This window comes from Neofelis nebulosa, chromosome 18 (assembly GCF_028018385.1).
Source record: "Neofelis nebulosa isolate mNeoNeb1 chromosome 18, mNeoNeb1.pri, whole genome shotgun sequence".
NCBI lineage: Eukaryota > Metazoa > Chordata > Mammalia > Carnivora > Felidae > Neofelis > Neofelis nebulosa.
The window spans coordinates 9,878,714-9,897,698 of record NC_080799.1 but is presented as its reverse complement, the minus strand read 5'-3'; the positions used below and the strand labels follow the sequence as shown (position 1 = coordinate 9,897,698).

The window sequence follows — 18,985 nt, the reverse complement described above, 5'->3', positions numbered from 1 at the left end:
GTTACAAGGTGTTAGGGTCACGTGGCTTTGCTGTAGAGAAGGCAAGAGGGCCTCCTGTGTGCTCTGAGAAGGAAAGATTTGGATGGGCTGGGCCGTCCCGTGCATGAAATGCATAAGCCCAAGGTGCTGAGGCGGCAGAGTTCTCCTGGGGGCTCTGGGCTGCTGCTTGTGCTGAGGGACAGCCCTTAATTCTTAGCTCCTGATGGGAGTCTGACACAGCCTGTTGGGGCTCCATTTGGCCTCTTTCTTGTCCCGCAGAGCTTGGTGGCTGGTGCAGGGCAAAGAGCTCCGGCCTGAGAGGCCCTGGGTTTAGGCACTCAGCCCTGCTTCACAGGAAGCAGTCGGCCTTGAGCCTCCCCTTGGTTCTGAAGTGAGGCTGGACCCTTGGAGCCTCTTGGCAGTGACACTGAATGCCGGCTCTGTATCATGCACCCAGGACAATGACCGATACACCTGGCTGGAGTCACAGTGGCCAAAGCAGAGGCCAAGATGGGGCTCTGGGGTCTGACCTCCTGCCCCAAGCCGATGGGCGTCTCTGGGACAGCCACACACGCCTTACAGTGGGCAGAGATGACGAAGCCCGGCGCACGGATACACAGGTACCTTTTCCTGTCCCTGGGCACATGAGTGTGTAAGCTGGCCTGGAGCAGCCACGCATATGCCCCCGCACCTGCCCCATTTCTCACACGGTGCCCAGCACCCCAAGTCCTTCGGCAGCCCTTTCGGAGCTGCTCAAGGGTTTCACCATCTCCTGTGTCTGTGCCACCAAGATGCCCCTATACCAGCCAGTCCTGCCCCATCTCCACTCCACCTGGTAAGATGAAGGGATGCTGTGGGGTGTCCCGACTAGGAGCCCAAGGAGAGAGGTGGACACACCAGCAATCTTGGAAGGCAATGAGGACAGTCACTCCAGCCTTAGCTCTTAGGCCCCAGGGAAGGGACAGTAGGACAGCCTATAGGAGACAGCGGGAGCAGGTCCTGAGCCCCAAAGGGAACTTTGGAGACAGGCTGATGCCCTCGTTTTCTATACAAATGAAGAAAGCAGTCTTTCCCAGGGCCACCAAACAGGCTAGAGTCCCCAGGGCCAGAGGTGTCCTCTCAGGGGATTCCTGAGTATCCTGGCAGGCATCCTGGTTACACTTTGGGAAGCGGGAACCCAGGACTCGGGCAAAGGGCAAAGACTGGTGAGAAGGGACAACGCACACACACAGAATCTGGGACTCCTGCAAAGACAGCTGCTCCACAGGGACGTCCTCCTGACCGGCGGGGAGGCAGAGAATGGGGCCGGGGCCATGAGGCCAGCAGCCACCCAGCTCACCCCACCAGAGGGACTCCTACAGGACCCTCACTCTCTGACCTTACCCCCTTCCCAGCCCACAGAGGACTCAGCAGTGCCACACGGGGGTTTATTCCAGTCACAGCTTCCAGAGAAACTCAACAATAAATTACATCATTAAATAAACTCCCTGCTGGACCACGCCCCCTTCTGCCCCTCCTCCTCTCCACCTGCTCCCCCAGGACCCTGTGGGGACCTGGCCAGGCCCGCCCCCTCCACTGGGCCACAGGGGAGTGAGCCTCACTGGGTCTCCGTGAATGAGGGTGGAAGGAGAGGCTCCACGCCCTGGTCCTCGGCCCCTCGCACTCACTTGCCTGACCTTGACAGCTGGGCAGCTGCTAGTCAGCTGTCTCCTCCGGGGGGGGGGGGGGGGGCAGGAGGGGGCAACAGCCGCCCCACACAGGCCTGTGTCCCTAGAGGTGCGTGGGGTTCTCCAGAGAAGGGTCCGTCTTAGTCATGTGCAAGACCACGGTGGGGGCCTTATAGTGGCAATGGGTGCCACGGCCATAGCCCCCGGGAGCCCGGCAGGCCTTTGCCCGGGCCCGGCCAGCTGCCATCTTGCGGTGGCACAGGCTCTGCCAGGTCTGGAAAGTCTTGGAGCTCCACACCCAGACACCGCTGGTGATGCCCACCACCAGCGACATGAAGATCTTGAGCATAAAGACAGCCACGGTGGGCACCGACCCCCCTTGTAGTGAGCAGTCCCTCCGGCCCCCGGGCATGGTGGCTGCCAGGCAGGGCTGCTCTGTGGCCCGAAGGCGCCAGAAGTCCATGTTGAGGCGTTCATAGACATAGCACACAATGACGCAGGTGGCAGGCACCGTGTAGAGGATGGAGAAGACCCCAATCTTGACCATGAGCTTCTCCAGCTTCTCCGTGTTGGTGCCGCCTGTCTTCATGATCTTGCGGATGTGGAAGAGGGCCACGAAGCCGGTCAGGAGGAAGCTGGTGCCCAGCACCAGGTAGCAGGAGAGGGGAACCAGCACAAAGCCCGTCAGCGCAGCCGCATCCATGCTGGCCACGTAGCAGAGCCCGGTCAGCTCGTCGCCCGCCACCTTGCGCAAGGTCAGGATAATGATGGTCTTGAGGGCTGGCAGGCCCCAGGCCGCCATGTGGAAGTAGCTGCCATGGGCCTCGATGGCCTCGTGGCCCCACTTCTTGCCCGCTGCCAGGAACCAGGTGAGTGTCAGCACCACCCACCACAGCGAGCTGGCCATGCCAAAGTAGTAGAGCAGCAGGAAGACGAGCGTGCAGCCCGTGTTCTCCAGCCCCTCCTGGATCACGTACAGTGCTCCTGCCTCCTGGTCGCACGCCACGCTCTGAGCGCCGGCCACCGCGCGGATGAGGAAGGCCAGCGAGTAGACGTTGTAGCACATGGACAGGAAGATGATGGGGCGCTCGGGGTACTGGAAGCGGTGGGGCTCCAGCAGGAAGGTGAGCACGGTGAAGGCCGTGGAGAAGAAGCACAGCGCCGACCACACGGCCATCCAGACGAGCGCGAAGTCCTTGTCGCGCCGCGACCAGAACACCTCGACGCCGGGCCCGCAGCGCGGCGCGCACGAGCGGCTCTTCTCCACGTACTGGAACTTCTCTGGGTTCTCGCAGGTGCCGCTGCCGCCCGGGCCAGAGGCGGGGTCGCCGGGGGGCCTCGCGGGCCGGGGCGCCACGGGCAGCATGCCCAGGCCCTTGTGGGGCTCCGCAGGGCCGGCGGTGGCGTTCTCGGGTGCCTCCATGCAGAGCGCGTGCGGGTCGTTGCGCGTGGGCAGCCGGGCGCAGTCCAGCGAGTCCGGCCAGCCGAAGTTGAACTGCTCCATGATGGGCGCGCAGCGCAGGCGCGCCTGCTCGCACATGGGCCGGCAGGCGGGGATGGGCGTCGAGACCTGGTCCGTGCACATGGGCGCGTACAGCGAGCACAGGAAGAAGCGCAGGTGGCTGTGGCAGCCGTACTGCACGAGCGGCGCGAACTCGGCCAGCTCGGCGGCCGCCTCACCCTGCGACGTGTGGCCCAGCAGGTTGGGCATGCGGGTCAGGTTGTAGCCGATGCCGCGGCACATGGGGATCTCCACCGCCTGGCAGGGCGCCGGCCCTCGCCCGCGCTCCGGATCGAAACGGCCGATCTCCAGCGCCGCGCCGCCCGCCGCCAGCAGCTGCCACAGCAGCAGCGCCCGGCGGAGCGGCGGCACGGCCATCCCGGGCGGCCCCGGCCGAGGGCGGGAGGGCGGCCCCGGCTCACTCGGGCCGCGCCGTCCGGCGCCCCCGTGCCCGCCCGCCACGTCGCGGGGCGCTGGCCATCGCCGAGCCGCCCTCGTGCGTCCGGGCGCCCCGGCAGCGCGCAGGGAAGCCGCCCGAGGGAGAGGAGGCACCGAGCCCGCTTGAGCCGCCACGGCCGCTGCCACTCGAGCGGCCGCGGAGCCAGAGCGGGCGCCGCCTCCCGGGGCCGCCGCTACAAGCCTCGGGGCGGGGCGCCTGGCGGACACGCCCAGAGGCGGGCCCTCCGCGCACTGGGCACGCCCCCCGCCGGGCTTTAAAGGCGCCGCGTCTCGCCGCCGCGCCGGGGCATCCGCGTAGGCGAGTCTCGGCGGTATGGGCTGCACGTGCGTCCTGGACCCGCGCGCTCGCACTCGGTGCTTCCCCTTCCCTTGCTTTCCCCGCTCTCCCAGCGACATGACAATCGAAGACTCCCCCGCCCTCCACCCCGGGTCGCTTCTCTTTACCCCAGGCGGCAGACCATTGTTAAGAGGCCTCCACGCGTTGGGAAGCCTCCGGCTTGTATTCCAGTGGCTTGTATTCCAGTGCTTCCTGTGCCTTCACCAGTTGTATGTGAGTTTGGGCTCTTCTCCCTCAGCCTCAGTTTCCTTTTCTGTAAAACAGGCAGATAGATAATCCTGTAAAAACAAGCACACATGCTGCTTATGGGTCACGCTGCACACTTCATTGGTCTCTACTCCTCAATCCAGGTGGGGAAACTGAGGCTCAGAAGAGTGACATACCCACGGGTATGAAGCTATTAGGTGTTGCATTTGTTACTGTCTCCGAACTTATTTTTCTTGTTTTGTTTTCTTGTTTTTAAGATATTAACTTTTTTACGTAATCTTAAATGAGTAAGGTCCGAACTTACAACCCCGAGATCAAGACTCATATGCTCTACCAATTGCACCAGCCAGGCGCTCTCCCCACCCCCGTACTGGTTTCATAAGGTTGCTGCGCTCCCCTGGGGGACACAGGCTCCGCCCCCCCCCCCCCCCAGGGTGCCACCTGCCACCTCTTGGACACCCTTAGAAAGTGCTTCCCTTAGAGCTGAAAGACTGGGCTTTTTATTGATTATTTTTTAAAATTTATTTTTGGGAGAAGACAAGCAGGGTAGGGGCAGAGAGAAGGGGACAGAAGATCCAAAGTGGCTCTGTGGCTGACAGCAGCAAGCCCGATGTGGGGCTCGAACTCACGATCCGCAAGATCATGACCTGAGCCGAAGTTGGAGGCTCAACAGACCCCCCAGAGCGCCACCGAGGTGCTCCATGGACTCTGGGCTTTTTAAATCAAAGTATAATTGACACATAACCTCATATTAGTTTCACATGCACAGCATGACTCGCTGTTTGCGCACATTGGGAAATAATCAGCCCCCACGTCAAGTGGTCACCATCTGGCATGGTACACAGTTACACATTTTTTTTCACCAGTGATGAGAACTTCCAAGATTCACTCCCCACCACCCGCCAGTCCCCGGCAGAGCCCTGTTCTCCTTCCTGTGCCTGCAGAGCAGAGGGGCGATACACAGCAACGTCCCACGGGTACCTTAGGAGTCCACCTCATACCCTCCTCACCTAAACCTGAGAGCCATCAGGATGACATGAGACTGTTACCCCCCTGCTTCCATGGGCAGCTCCTCAACCACGGGGAGCGAGGAGGACTGTCCTCGTGGTACAGATGGATTCACCAGTGCACAGTGCGGTATCTGTGACCCCCTACGGGTGTGGCTCAGTCCGCCCGTGACAATGAGTGAGATCTGGAACGGCGACCCCTGAGCGGCCTACCCCGCCCCACCCTGCCTGGGGTTGTTGGGGGCCACTTGGAGTCCCAGAGCACCTGTGTCTGCCCTGCCAGCTTCCCACCATGGCTCCCAGAGAAGCTCTGCAGGGAAACACAAATGCCACCCAGCAGACCACCCACAGGGCTCTGCTCTGGTCTGGGACTCACTTAGAGACTATGGTCCCACCCCCACCCCAGGCCCTGCCCCGTCTGTCCTCACCCCCTTGACTTAGACGTACCTGGAAAACTCAGACTCCACAGGTCCAGACGCACTAGCAGCTGCTCAGGGTGCTGAGAGATAGGCTGAGGGAGAGACCTGCCCTGCAGGGGGGCTGGGAGAGGGGCCCAGGACCTCCCGTGAACAAAGCAGGCCCTGGGCCAGGCACTTCACACAGTGGCCTTTCTAACCCTCCTAACAGTCTTGCAAGGACTTCTGTAACCATTTTACAGATGAGGAATTGAGGCACAGGAAACCCCAGATAATTTGCTGGGATTACACAGCTCGGAAGGATCGGGGTGGGCGTTCAGGCTCTTCCACGGCATGAGGCTGCCTGTCACCAGCAGAGGAAGGGCACCTGCCCCTTGTGGCACGTGGTGGAGACTCAGGCTGGTGCACTCACACCATGTAGAGACTTGCCTGCAGGGAAGGGAGAAGGAAAGGTGGGGGGCGCTCTGTATTGGGTGTGCACCCAGCCTCATGCTCTCGGAGTGGCCCCGTGAGATCGGGCATCCGTGGAGGGGCATACAGCCTTGTGGCCAGCGCATAGCGTGCACTCAGCCCACCTGAGCCACGACGGGTGCGGCTACAAGCTCCCGACCTTCCCAAGGAGGTAGGGTATCTTGCAAAAAAAGGACCTGGCATTGACCCCCTGGTCAAGGATAACAGTTTCCCAAAATGTCAGCAGCAGCTTCCCATTGCCCAGGGTGAGGCCCATGCTCCTGGGGATGAAGCCCTTCCAGGCACAGCCCCCAACTCGCCTCTTCATTTCCTGCCGTGACTTCCCCCGCCCACTGTATCCCCCCCACCTCCCCACCCCCTCAATGGAAGCACCAAGCCACATCCTGCCATCATGCCTCCAATCTCCCCAGATCAGGAGGCCTTTCTCTCCTGCCCTGCTTGGCACAACCAGCCTCCAGCATCACCTCGCAGGGGCAGTCCCCCAGCCCAGCTCTCCTAGATGGGGCTGGAGGGTCTGCTCTGTGGGCCCAGGGTCCTTGTCCCCGCATTGTGCACTCACAGTTAGCCCTCCATCCATCCCCACTCCACCCTAATACCAGCAGCTGCTCGAGGACCTTGGGAACATTTTATTTCTCTGTGTGTCTGGCCTCCAGGAGGCAGAGGTGCATGAATGATAGCGGGGGGCCCCGCGTCAGGGTGTGTGTAGGAGGTGGGGGCTCCAGAGGTGCCCCTCTGCTGGCAGCCGGGCGGGGAGGCTGAGGCCAGTGGAGGCTTTTCCCACCACCAGCCCTGGCCTGGGAGCCAGGTTTTTTGTGCTCCTGTCCCCCAGGAGGGCGGAGAGGAGTCTGGGGGCCCTTCCTATGTAGCAATGGGGGAGAGGGCGCCCCAGGAGCTGGGGGATGCCTGGACTCTCACCATGGCAACAGCTGCTCCTGGGAAGCCAGAGGTGGGGGTGTGGAAGGTCCCCTCCCCCATGCAGATGCTGCCTGGAGAGAAGAGGCCTCTTGGGCCGCCTGCCCACCCACCCGGCTTTGTCACTCGATCTCCCTCTTTACAAAGGCAGAACAATACCCGAGGGCTCCCTGAAAGGGAGACTATGGACTGGGAGGAGGGGGATTACCATCAGTGCCCACCCCCATTCCTGCTTCACTGGGCAGAGGGGCCGGAGACAGGGGCCAGGGCGTAGTGGAACCCTCTCTCAGCTCCTCCCGGGAGAGGCCTTCCTTCCTGGGGGTCCTGCACACGTGGGAAGGGACACCTCCCCACCTGTGTCCCCCACGCCCCTTTTGTCACCCTCGCCTGCACTCCCAGAGGCCCTTCTTCCCACGGTCTCCCTGACTATGGCCACATATCACTCCCACTGGACACTTGCTGCCCTGCCCTTCCCCAGCTTGGCTCTGACCCTGCCTCCTCCAGGACACTCCCCTGCTGGATGGCCCTGGTGCCTGTAGCTGTGCCCTCTTCCCCACCAGCCTGGGTGTCTTGAGTGCCTGGCCTGGACAAGCTCCCATCAAAGTTTGTTGAATGAAAAGCATGTTGTAATGAGGAGGGGGTCGGAGATCTTTCTGGAAGAGCCTGAATGCAAATGGAGCCTGAGGGCGGGGGAAGGGTATTGATTGGGCCCTGGAGCACAGAGGTGTTTGTGGGAGTAAGCAGGCCCATCCCGCACCTTCTCCGGGTGCCCAGGTGCCAGGATACCCTTCAGGGGGGCTGTCGCTGGTTGGGGAGGGCCCGCCAAGCTACAATGATGCCCCTGCTCCTGGGCAGGGGCAGGTGCAGAGTGACGCCACAGTCTGGGCAGGCAGAGGTGGGCAGTGCTGGGACAGGGGAGGCAGGGGCGAGGTAAGTGTGTGCGTTTGCACAGGGACATGCAGGGGCCTGGTTGCTTGTGTGTGTGTGCACGCGTGCCTGTGCACGGGGCAGGGCCGGCTGACATGCTCGGTGGTGCTCAGGGAATGGGCCCACCTCCCTGAACCCTGGTTCTGACTTGATTTCCCTTTATGGGGGTGTCCAGGGCTGGCCTGGACTGTTCTATTCTTACTAAAGAAGCATTTAAAAAACTCCTTATTAGGGCATTTCCAGTTTTCACAACTGATCAGCATTAGAGGTGAGGAGAGAAGTAATCCTTTCCCCTCTCTTTACAAACCCAGCCCTCAGACAACCAACATTAAGAGTTCAGGCACTTCTCAGGGTGCCTGGGTGGCTCAGTCGGATAAGCATCCGACTTTGGCTTAGGTCATGATCTTGCGGTTGGTGAGTTTGAGCCCCACGTCAGGCTCTGTGCTGACAGCTCCGAGCCTGGAGCCTGTTTCAGATTCTTTGTCTCCCTCTCTCTCTGCCCCGCCCCCGCTTGTACTCTCTCTCTCTCTCAAAAATAAATAAACATTAAAAATTTTTTTTAAAAAGTTCAGACACCTCTTCTGATACTTTCTTACTTTGCAAACACATACATGCATAGTTTAGTCTTTTCTTAGCTTTTGTTTTACTGAAATGGAATTAATATTCTACATTTTACACCTCATTTTCCTCACCTAAAAATTTATCATGGATACAGACAGATGGATAGATAGATGATTAATATAAGCATAGCACAATGTCGATGGTGGAATCTACATTCTTGGTTCAACTTTCTGTTCATTTTAAAGTCTCATAATAAACTATTTGAAAATAATCTGTCACGAATGTCTTCCTGTATCGATACACAGGATCCAACCCATTACCCATTCTTCTTCTTTTTTTTAATTTTTAAAAATTTTTATTTTTGAGAGAGAAACAGAGCACGAGCCGGGGAGGGGCAGAGAGAGAAGGAGACACAGAATCCGAAGCAGGCTCAGACCCGACTCGGGGCTCAAACTCACGGACCGTGAGATCATGACCTGAGCTGAAGTCAGACACTCAACTGACTGAGCCACCCAGGTGCCCTTAACCCATTCTTCTTAACTGTCACTCTGATTCCCACTGTGTGGAATTATTATAAATTATTTAGCTAATCCCCTTTAGATAGACATTTAGGTGGTTTCTGTTATGATTTCTATTACCATGCAGATAAATGAATATATGTATCTATATTCAGGGTCTGCAAAAGGTGGTCCACGGGCCAAATCTGGACCCGCTGCCTGTTTTTGTGAATAAAGTTTTACTGGAACAAAGTCATGCTCACTGGTTGACACAGAATCTGCAGTCTTTGAGCTACGATAGCAGAGGGAGTTGTGATAGAGACTACATGGCCCACAAAGCAGAAAATATTTACTATTTGGCCCTTTATAGAAAATGTTTGTCAAATGCTGAATGTACTTGTGCTTTTATTTTTATAGCATAGAGTCTGAGAACTTGTTAGATCAACGGGTATATGAGTTTTTTTACAGCATCATTGAGGTACATTATTGATGTGCAATTCACATATTTAAAGTATACAATTTTGGGGCATCTGGCTGGCTCAGTCGGTAGAGTGTGCAACTCTTGATCTCGGTGTTGTGAGTTTGAGCCCCACCTTGGGTGTAGAGACGACTTAAATAAAACCTTAAAAAAAATAAAGTGTACAATTTGATGACTTTTGACGTATGGATATACTTGTGGAATCATCACCACAATCGACGCAGATAATGAGTATCTTCTGGTTAAAATGCAACTATCTTGCCGGGCACTAGCACATTAAAATGTTAATAACTGGTACATAACTGTTAGATACAATAACTGGCCAGTATAGTGTGAAACGAACTTAAAAATAAGTCCTGGGGCGCCCGGGGGGCTCAGTTGGTTGAGCATCCCACTCTTGGTTTTGGCTCAGGTCATGATCTCACGGTTCATGGGATCAAGCCCTGCGTTGGGCTGTGGTCAGAGACTGCTTGGGATTCTCTCTCTCCCTCTCTCTCTCTGCCCCTCCCTACTCTCCTTTTCTCAATATAAATAAGTACACTTTTTAAAAAAAAGTGTATTTATTTTTGAGAGAGAGAGAGAGCGAGCAGGGGAGGGGCAGTGACAGAGGGGGACAGAGGATCCCAAGCAGGCTCTGCGCTGACAGCAGAGAGCCCGACGCAGGGCTCGAACTCACAAACCATGAGATCATGACCTGAGCCGAAGTCAGACACTTAACCGACTGAGCCACCCAGGCACCCTTAAGTAAATAAACTTAAAAAAAAAAGTACCATATTTTAAGTATTCATTTACCTTTTTTTTTTTTTTTTTTTTTTGGGTGAGCTCTGTGCCCGATGTGGGGCTCGAACTCAGGACCCGGAGATGATCAGGAGTCGCATGTTCTACCAACTGAGCCAGCTTGGCACCCCTAATTTATATCTTATTTGGTCCTCTTAACACCTTATGAGATGGCTCTTATTTTAGTTTTCATGGGCTTAGGGAGAGTTAAAGCTACTGGCCTAAGGGCAAGCAATAGTGCCAGGATTAAAAAATAATAATCGTGAATATATTCTTCACCCCCAAAAGTTGTCTTGTACCTTCTCTCCCCTTCCCAGGTGCTGGACTGCGGTCAGTGCAGTTTGGTTTGCATTTAGTTTACATGAGCGGAATGTTAATGTGATTTTGTAGGAATCACATCTTTTGGCAGCAAATGTTAACTGAGCACCTCCTTTGCGCCGGGAGCCTTTGCTCACACAGCACAGGCAGGGCTGGCCTGGCCGCCTGCTCTCTGGCGGCCCAGGGACAGCCCGAGTCGTAGATGGGAGAGCCACCACTGTGGTGTCAGCCGATTGCTGCGGTTAGAGAGACGCCAGGGTGCGTGTCAGAAGGTGATACATGAGCTGGGTCTCAAAGCTAAGTGGGAGCCAGGTAGAAGAGAGGGAAGGGTGTTCTAGACAGAGGGCACAGCCTTTGCAAAAGCTTTGGAGAGAAAAAGGCAGCAGCCTGCCAGGGTCCGTAGTGGAGGCTGGAAATCTGGGATTTACCGTTGGGCAACGGGGAGCCTGGGAAGATTTTAAGGGAGGGCATGCTATGGGGGGCAAAGGACAAGCGTGGGCTCTGCGGCAGGGGGCGGGTGCAGGCAGGGACCCAAAGAGGTGACGAGTGCGAGTGCGTGAGTGTTGGAGAGGAAGGTGCTCTCACCAGGCCAAGGGAAGGGGAGAGGTATTTGAGGCAGAGGGTTGCAGAGCTATGAGCAGGAAGCAGGCGCTCTCAGCGCAGGGACTCTGGGGTTGCTGCCGGGAAGAGGCACCCCTCCTCTGGGGAGCCCCTCGTCCTGTGTCCAGCCCCAAGCCCTGCTGGGGCTACTGCAGCCACCCTGGGGCCAGGGCGGCCGGGAGGCGCCCGCGGCTACTGAAAGCCGCTTTTGTGCGGCAGCTCCAGCTCCTGTTTCGTTGACGTTGGAACCTGCTGCTTATTTATCCAACTTGAAGGGAAATTCAGCAGCGGCGGAGGGGAAAAAAATAACCTCAGCTGCCGAGCAGGGAGGAAGGAGGCCCCAGCCCGGCCCCTGCCGCCTCTGCCGCCCTGCCCAGTGCAGCCGGGGGCCTCGGGTTCAGGCCCACAGGCTGTCCCGGCAGCGGACGGGCCTCGTGCTCCCCAGCCCGGGTCTCCCTTGGCTCCAGGGCCCGGGACCACCCCCCTTCTGAAGCTGCGGTCTGCAGGGCTGGCCTCTGGGGCTTCCCCAGGGAAAGTCACCTGCCTGTGGGGCAAGTGGGCCCTGACCACCAAGGGTCTCACCTCCTTACTCCGCCCCTGCCTGGGGAGGCTCCATGCTGGACGGTCCTGAGCTCCTGAACGTGTTCTGGAGCCTTCCTCCTGCCCCGCCTCAACCCCCCCCTCCAGGGCAGCCAGCATAGGAGCCTGGCTCTAGGCCACACTGGCCTCTCAAGGTGTGAGGGCAGAAGCCTGACAAGGCCTGTCAGATGCAGAAGCATGACCTTTAGCCACTCTGGACCGTGGCCTCCCTCAGCCGGGGACGGACGTGTGGAGGAAAAGGTGTGGACGCTGCCCCCAGGCCCCCCTCCTACGGCCCAGGGAGGGCCTCCCACTGCTTCACAGCCCAGACCGCCTCCCCTTCCAGGCTCCAACTCTTTCAGATTATGGTCCCAACCACTCCCTGTGTCCTGTGAGGCCCTTTCATACCCATGACCTTATTTGTCCCATTTTACAGATGAGGAAACTGAGGCTGAGTGGTCAGCTGGACCTTGGGCCAGACACTTGGCCTATGCCCTGCCTTACCTCTCTGCCTTAGGTCATCCCACCAGGGAGTCCCCGCGTCCATGGCCCCGTCATTGTGTCTCTCCCGGCTGCGGCACAGGCAGGGAGGATGTCCCTCCATCTTGGTCCCTCCCTGGTCCTCGCCGGTTGCTTGTCCTTCCTGGGTGTGCTCTGGGGAGAGGCAAGGGGAGCGTTATCCCACGAGAAGGACAGAAGCCCCCTTCCCATACGTCTTCTCCTGTGGCCTGTACTACCATTTCGGCAGGCATCCCCACCCCCCCTGGGGCAAACCACACGTGGATCTTTGACGCCTCTAGGTTCCACGCAGGATGGTTCAGGACACAGTTTCTGGATTCAGCTGCCTGGGTTCAAACCGTGCTCTGCACCTGTCATCTTAGCTAATCTGTGCAGCCTCCCTGGGCTTGGGCCACATCTTGGCTCAGGACAACCCTCTGCTGACTGTGGACTCTTCATCGCCATTGCTTTCTGATTATTCTTTTTAAAGAGAAAGAAACAGAATATATATAATTTATAATCACACATATTTTAAAAACTAGCATTATGTTCTGTGCACACTTTCGAGTTTACTCAGTAGAAAGTGAAATGGGGCGCCTGGCTGGCTCAGTTGACCGTGAGACTCTTGATCTCGGGGTCGTGAGTTTGAGCCCCATCTTGGGGGTAGAGATTACAAATAAATAAACTTTAAAAAAAATTTTTTTTCAACGTTTTTTATTTATTTTTGGGACAGAGAGAGACAGAGCATGAACGGGGGAGGGGCAGAGAGAGAGGGAGACACAGAATCGGAAACAGGCTCCAGGCTCCGAGCCATCAGCCCAGAGCCCGACGCGGGGCTCGAACCCACGGACCGCGAGATCATGACCTGGCTGAAGTCGGACGCTTAACCGACTGTGCCACCCAGGCGCCCCACAAATAAATAAACTTTTAAAAAAAAGTGAAAATCCAGGGGCGCCTGGGTGGCTCAGTCGGTTGGGCAGCCGACTTCGGCTCAGGTCATGATCTCGCGGTCCGTGGGTTCGAGCCCCGCATCGGGCTCTGGGCTGACCGCTCGGAGCCTGGAGCCTGTTTCCGATTCTGTGTCTCCCTCTCTCTGACCCTCCCCCATTCATGCTCTGTCTCTCTCTGTCTCAAAAATAAATAAACGTTAAAAAAAAAAATTTAAAAAAAAAAAGTGAAAATCCAGGGGCGCCTGGGTGGCTCATTTGGTTAAGCGTCCGACTTCTCATGGTTTGTGGGTTCGAACCCCACATTGGGCTCTGTGCTGACAGCTCGGAGCCCGGAGCCTGCTTCGGATTCTGTGTCTCCCTCTCTCTCTGTCCCTCCCCAGCTCATGCTCTCTCTTTCTCTCAAAAATAAACATTAAAACATTTTTTAAAAAAGTGAAAATTCACATTCTTCATGCCTTCTCTTCCCCCTCTCTGGAAGGTTCCCTGTTGGCAGTGGGAGGTGTGTCTATCCAGACTCAAAGGCATTCTTACAGGTGAGTAAAATTGGGATGCTTTTGTTTACTTATAATACTTTTGTAATTTTTTTTAAAAGGTAGCATTTTAAAAATTTATTTATTTATTTTGAGAGAGAAAGAGAGCGCATGGGAGGGGCAGTGATAGAGGGAGAGAGAATCCCAAGCAGACTCTGCACTGCCAGGGCAGAGCCTAACACAGGGCTCGAACCCACAAACCATGATATCGTGACCTGAGCTGAAATTACGAGTCAGACTCTTAACTGACTGAGCCATCTAGGCACCTCACTTTTGTAATTTTTTAAATGATTTTTATCTTTAAGTAATCGCCACATCCAGCATGGGGCTGGAACTCATGACCCCGAGATCAAGAGTCACATGTTCCTCCAACTAAGCCAGCCAGGTGCCCCAATACTTTTGTAATTAAAGTGATACATGCATATAGTTGTTTTTTGTGTGTGTTTTTAACTGAGATATAATTTATGTTCAGATGCACAAGTCTTGCGTGTTCAGCTTGACCAATTAGTAACAAAGTGAATATGGGGGCGCCTGGGTGGCTCAGTCGGTTGAGCATCTGACTCTTGATTTTGGCTCAGGTGACGATCCCAGGGTTGTGGCCTCGAGCCCCACACTCAGCACAGAGCCTGCTTAAGATTCTCTCTCCCTCTGCCCCTCTCCCCTGCTCGCGTGCTCTCACTCAAAAATAAAAAAATTAAAAAACAAAAAAATCCCAAAGTGAACACGGCCCTGTGACCACCACCCAGATCAAGAAACAGAGCATGTGCGCTACCCCCCCCCCCCGCGCCGCCCCCCAGGCCCCCCCCCCCCCCCGAGGGCTGCTTCGTGTCCCCTTCCAGCCAGACGCTCTGCTGTTCTTGTTGCTTGTGTCTCAGCTCTGCTGCACCTGTTCTGGACCGTCTTATAAATGGGATCCTACGGTATTTGCTCTTTGTGTCTGGCTTCTTGCGCTCGGCGTGGTGTCTATGCGACTCCTCTGTGTCATTGTGAGTCTCTGTGATTTGTTTGCTCTTATTGCCGAGTGGGGCTCCGCTGTATGGACGTGACACAGTTTGTTCTGGTGACGGACATCTGGGCCGTCTCCAGTTTGGGGCTTGCTTATAGATGGCACGTACATCTTATAGACTGAGTGTCTGTGTTCCCCCAAATTCCTGGGCCAAAATCCAACCCCCTGTGTGCAGGTAACGTAACGAGGTGGGGTCTTTGGCAGCTGACAGGTCATGAGGGTGGAGCCCCATGAGTGACACTAGCATGCTTTTTGTTTGTTTGTTTAAGTAATCTCTACAGCCAATGTGGGGCTTGAACTCATGACCCTGAGATCAAGAGCTGCTCGCTCTTCTCACTGAGCCAGCCAGCCAGGCGTCCTGAGACTAGCGTCTTTATACAAGCTACGTGCACCAACGTGGTGAATCTTAAAGCGTAAGGCTGAAAGAAGCCAGGGCCAGCAGAATACCTACTGTTCGTTTAGACAAAGCCTGGAAACAGGCGAAAGTAAATTAGATTGCTATTTAAAACAATTTTTTTTCAATACTTATTCATTTTTGAGAGACAGAGACGGGGAGGGCAGAGAGAGAGAGAGAGAGAGAGAGAGAGAATCTGAGGCAGGCTCCAGGCTCTGAGCTGCCAGCACAGAGCTTGATGCAGGGGGAACCCATGAACCGTAAGGTCATGACCTGAGCTGAAGTCAGATGCTTAACCGACTGAGCCACCCAGGTGCCCCGGTTTGCTATTTTTGATAAATGTTACAGAAATGCAAAGCAGGTGACATCATAATTGGTAAGTAGATGTGGCAGTCATGCAGGGACTGGGAGTTGGTTATGTTTGGGAAGGGCAGGAAGGGGCTCTGGGACTGGCAGTGAGTGTCCCTCTCTTGGCCGGGTGGCGTCACACAGGTGCTCATCTGATAACAAGTTTCAGTGCGAACACCTACATTTGGGGCACGTTTCTGTGTGTTAGGTTTTCCCACGGAAGAAGGAAAGAGGCACGAGAAGTATATGAAGGGAAATCCAAAAGTCCCCATCCCTCTCCCCCCTGCAGGGTTGACATGGTGGGTCTCACTCTATTTCCTTCCGGAAACTTCTATGCACTCACCTCCCTCCATGCACGTGTATACAGAACAACGGGTGTTTTCTTGTGTTCCCCTTCAAAGACGTATGTACCATTCTGCAGCTTTTTTTCACTGGATGGGTCTTGGGCCCTTTCAAAGCTCAGTCTGCCCCCTGAGTAACCGTGGCTCAGCATTTCACACAGCATGAAAATATTCTAGCTGGACTGGATGAGTAATAGTACCCACTGCGTGGGGTGTTTCCTCAGTTTCCTTACCTGGAAATGACAGGAGCTGTGAAAGGAGATTAACTTGAGGTTCAGATGGGTCCATACAGGAAGAGCCGCTCCTAATGGTGTGGGACACACGTCCGTGCCCCCAGCATCGGCTGCGCAGGACTCGTTGGTTTGAATGATTGCGAACGTGTCATTTGCTTTAATAGCTAGAAGGGCAGGTCCTCGTCTTTTTTTCCTCTGGATCATCGTCTTGGCTCCTTCTTGCTCACTTTCTCTTCTAGAAGAACTGTGTCATCTACTTCCTTAAGTAGTCCTATTGGATTTAGAGATTACTTTATTGAAGTTATAGATTAATTTGGGGAAACTCACGCTTTTACAATATCGAGCCCACCCATCTGGAAGCAGATTATCTCTCTTTATATTCGGGTCTTTTCCTTCCTTCGTTCCTCCCTTCCTCTCCTGCTTCCTTCATCCCATACACATTTACTGAGCACCTGCTATGGCCCACATCTGGGGACACAGTGAGGACACAGACCCAGTCCCGGCCGGAAAGGCTGATGATCCATTCGGAGATTAGTGCAGATAGGTACACGCGCGTGCACACACACACACAGACACACACAGACACACACACACACACACACACACACACACACACACATGCTGGGTGATGTGGGGCTGTGAGGGCCTGCAGGTGTGGGGGCACAGAGCCATGCCCTGAGTGGCAGGGTGGAGGGTGGTAACTTAGCTGGGAGGGGCAGTCCTAGGTGACTCCTGCATACATTTCTTGTCCCACGTCTTTATCCCAATTCTGAGCCCCCTCAGACTCTCTTCCAGATTGAAGGACATGTTCATCCAAAAGCCCCACTGAGTGCTGAGAGGGGGAGGTCCCCCCACATCCCTTGTCTCCCCACATCCCATCATTGGTGTGCTGGGGCCTAAGGGCAGGTGGGGCTGAGTGTGCAGGGCCCTGAGTGTCTTGACCCAGAAAGTAGTGGGAAGCCTCTGCAGAAGACCGTAGAGATGGGGTGCCATTCTCAGACCGGCACTCTGGGACCTGGGGGAGGGGGCTGTGGCCTGTCAGGGCTGCACGAATAGGGAGGAAGGGAGTGTGCGGCTACAGACAGGGAGCCACGTGAATGAACGAATGAACGATCAGCCCCCATGGACACAGTCTGCTGGTAGGGAAGAGTCCAGAGCTGGGGAAGGGCCAGCCCTCCCCGAGTGCCCCCACGGTGACATCAACCTCCACACCGGCTTGGCCCTCATCAGCCAGGGCAGGGCTCTGACCACAGGACTCTCCAGCCTACAGGCTTCTCCGCAGGGAGGCCTGAGGTTGGGCCAGCTGCCTGGCAGGAATTGGGACCAGGGAGGGGAGGCTAAGGGCAGGACGTCCCCACCACGGAGGGGTGGCATCTGCTTGGGGAGGGGAGGGGGCGCCGTGGCCAGGCGGCTCCTGGGTGTCTTGCCTGACCTGGCAGGTCGGTGCCAGGAGGGCCCTAGGCCATAGCAAGGGGCTGCCCCCTGCCCCGCATCCTTGCTGCGTCCGCTCCCAGGAGGGGTGGGGACACGGCAGCCCCCATCCCGCCCCCGCACAGAAGCCCTTTCATGGACGGCTGGCTTGGAGCCCCACGCCTCCTTCCTGCCGGGCCCCCACGCAGATCCCCCTCTCTGGGCTCCCGCAGCAGGCCCAGGGTGGGGAGCAGCCGGGCACGGAGCACAATGTGGCTCCTTGTTCCCCAGCCCGGCCGAGCCTCCTGGAATTGGCCCATTTCCTGCCTGGGCCGTGGGGCCTTTTCCAAGGTAAATAAACAAATACAGAGAAGTTGGGGCCTGGGGTGGAAAGCGGGGTGTTGGGGTTTTCATTCCGCCCCCAACCCCAACCCCATGGCCGTAGTTGCTGTGTGGCCGCAGGGGCAGAACAGAAGGCTGAGCCCCCACCCCCGAATTTTTTTGGCCCCAGAGAGAACAGGACCCACTGAAGATTTGGGCCTCCCAGTCTCCCCAGGTCCTGCCCTCACCCAGGGCTGCCCCCGGAGAGGAAGCAAGGAGCCAGGGACCCCCGGCAGGGGTTCCCAGGCAGGGGACAGGCAGCGGAGGTGTGGAAAGAGCTCTGCAGTGGATGGCTGTCCCCGGGCTCCTGTACCCTCTGTGCCACCTCGGGGGGCTGTGTCCTTGGGGAACGAAATGGCCTCCAGCTGCAGAAAGGGCTGGAGGGGGTGGGGGTGTAGTGCCTGGAGGGCCGCAAGCCCCTCGCTGGGCTGTCTGACCTGGACAAGTCACAGTTCCCAGGATTGGGGGGAAGGAGACTCAGGGCCCGTGTCCCAGTGGTCCTGGTTCTTTTGTCCAGATGTGAGGGGAGTGGCAAGATCAGACCCTGCCTCCCCCAGCATCCCCACCCCCCACACGTGCAGGCTGAGCCCACCTTGAGCTGTGGGGATGAGAAGGACACAGAGCAGGGAGTGGGGGCTGCACGCAACCCCTCGCACTCCTCCCCACCCCGTCTTCTGCCTGCTCCCACCTGGTGCCCATAGAGAAGGCCCATCGGGTGGCACCTACTTCCTGAAACCGATCCTTCACATTTGTTTCCACAACCTCAGGCCCCGAATCCTGCCTTCCTTCACTTATGTTCCCTTAAAAGGCATATACCCGACAGCACAGCATGCCTGATGCCAACGGGGAGCCCCCTGGGGTGCGCGAGGCACAGTCCGCTCCACCTGCGGGTCTGGAAGTCTCCCCAGGAGGGCCGAGATGGGGGAAGCAGACAAGTGATAAGGTCCCTGCCCACATGGAGCTTCCGTTCCAGAGTCCTCTGAAAAGGCATCTGGTTCCCTGACCTTGACCTGCGTGTGCTGGGTGTGCCTCAAACTTTCCCATTACTTCTGAATGCTGGCAGGGCAGCACCTTCCCCACCACCGCCCCCCCCCCAACCCCCCAAGGACCTCTCTCATTTGTACGAGGTGGCTGCCAAATTCCCATTTCCCACCCAGCCTGCCCTCTGAGTCCCGACATCCAACTGAGTGCCTGGCATGTG

General features: G+C 56.8%; 2 protein-coding genes across 2 annotated transcripts in view; both read right to left on the bottom strand.

Moving 5' to 3' along the window:
* Positions 1–1,392: 1,392 nt before the first annotated feature.
* On the bottom strand, positions 1,393–3,801 carry FZD9 (frizzled class receptor 9). Its single transcript, XM_058709904.1, has one exon. The coding sequence runs from the start codon at positions 3,523–3,525 to the stop codon at positions 1,750–1,752; it is 1,776 nt and encodes a 591-aa protein (XP_058565887.1). The 5' UTR covers positions 3,526–3,801; the 3' UTR covers positions 1,393–1,749.
* An 8,422-nt stretch (positions 3,802–12,223) lies between these two features.
* The window catches only part of FKBP6 (FKBP prolyl isomerase family member 6 (inactive)), a 70,563-nt gene continuing 63,801 nt past the window's right edge, over positions 12,224–18,985 (bottom strand). The window contains exons 10-11 of the transcript XR_009256396.1: positions 15,994–16,264; positions 12,224–12,347 (exon numbers count right to left, since the gene is read on the bottom strand). The gene's annotated coding sequence lies outside the window, so the exon portion shown is untranslated. The remainder of the gene's footprint in view (positions 12,348–15,993; positions 16,265–18,985) is intronic.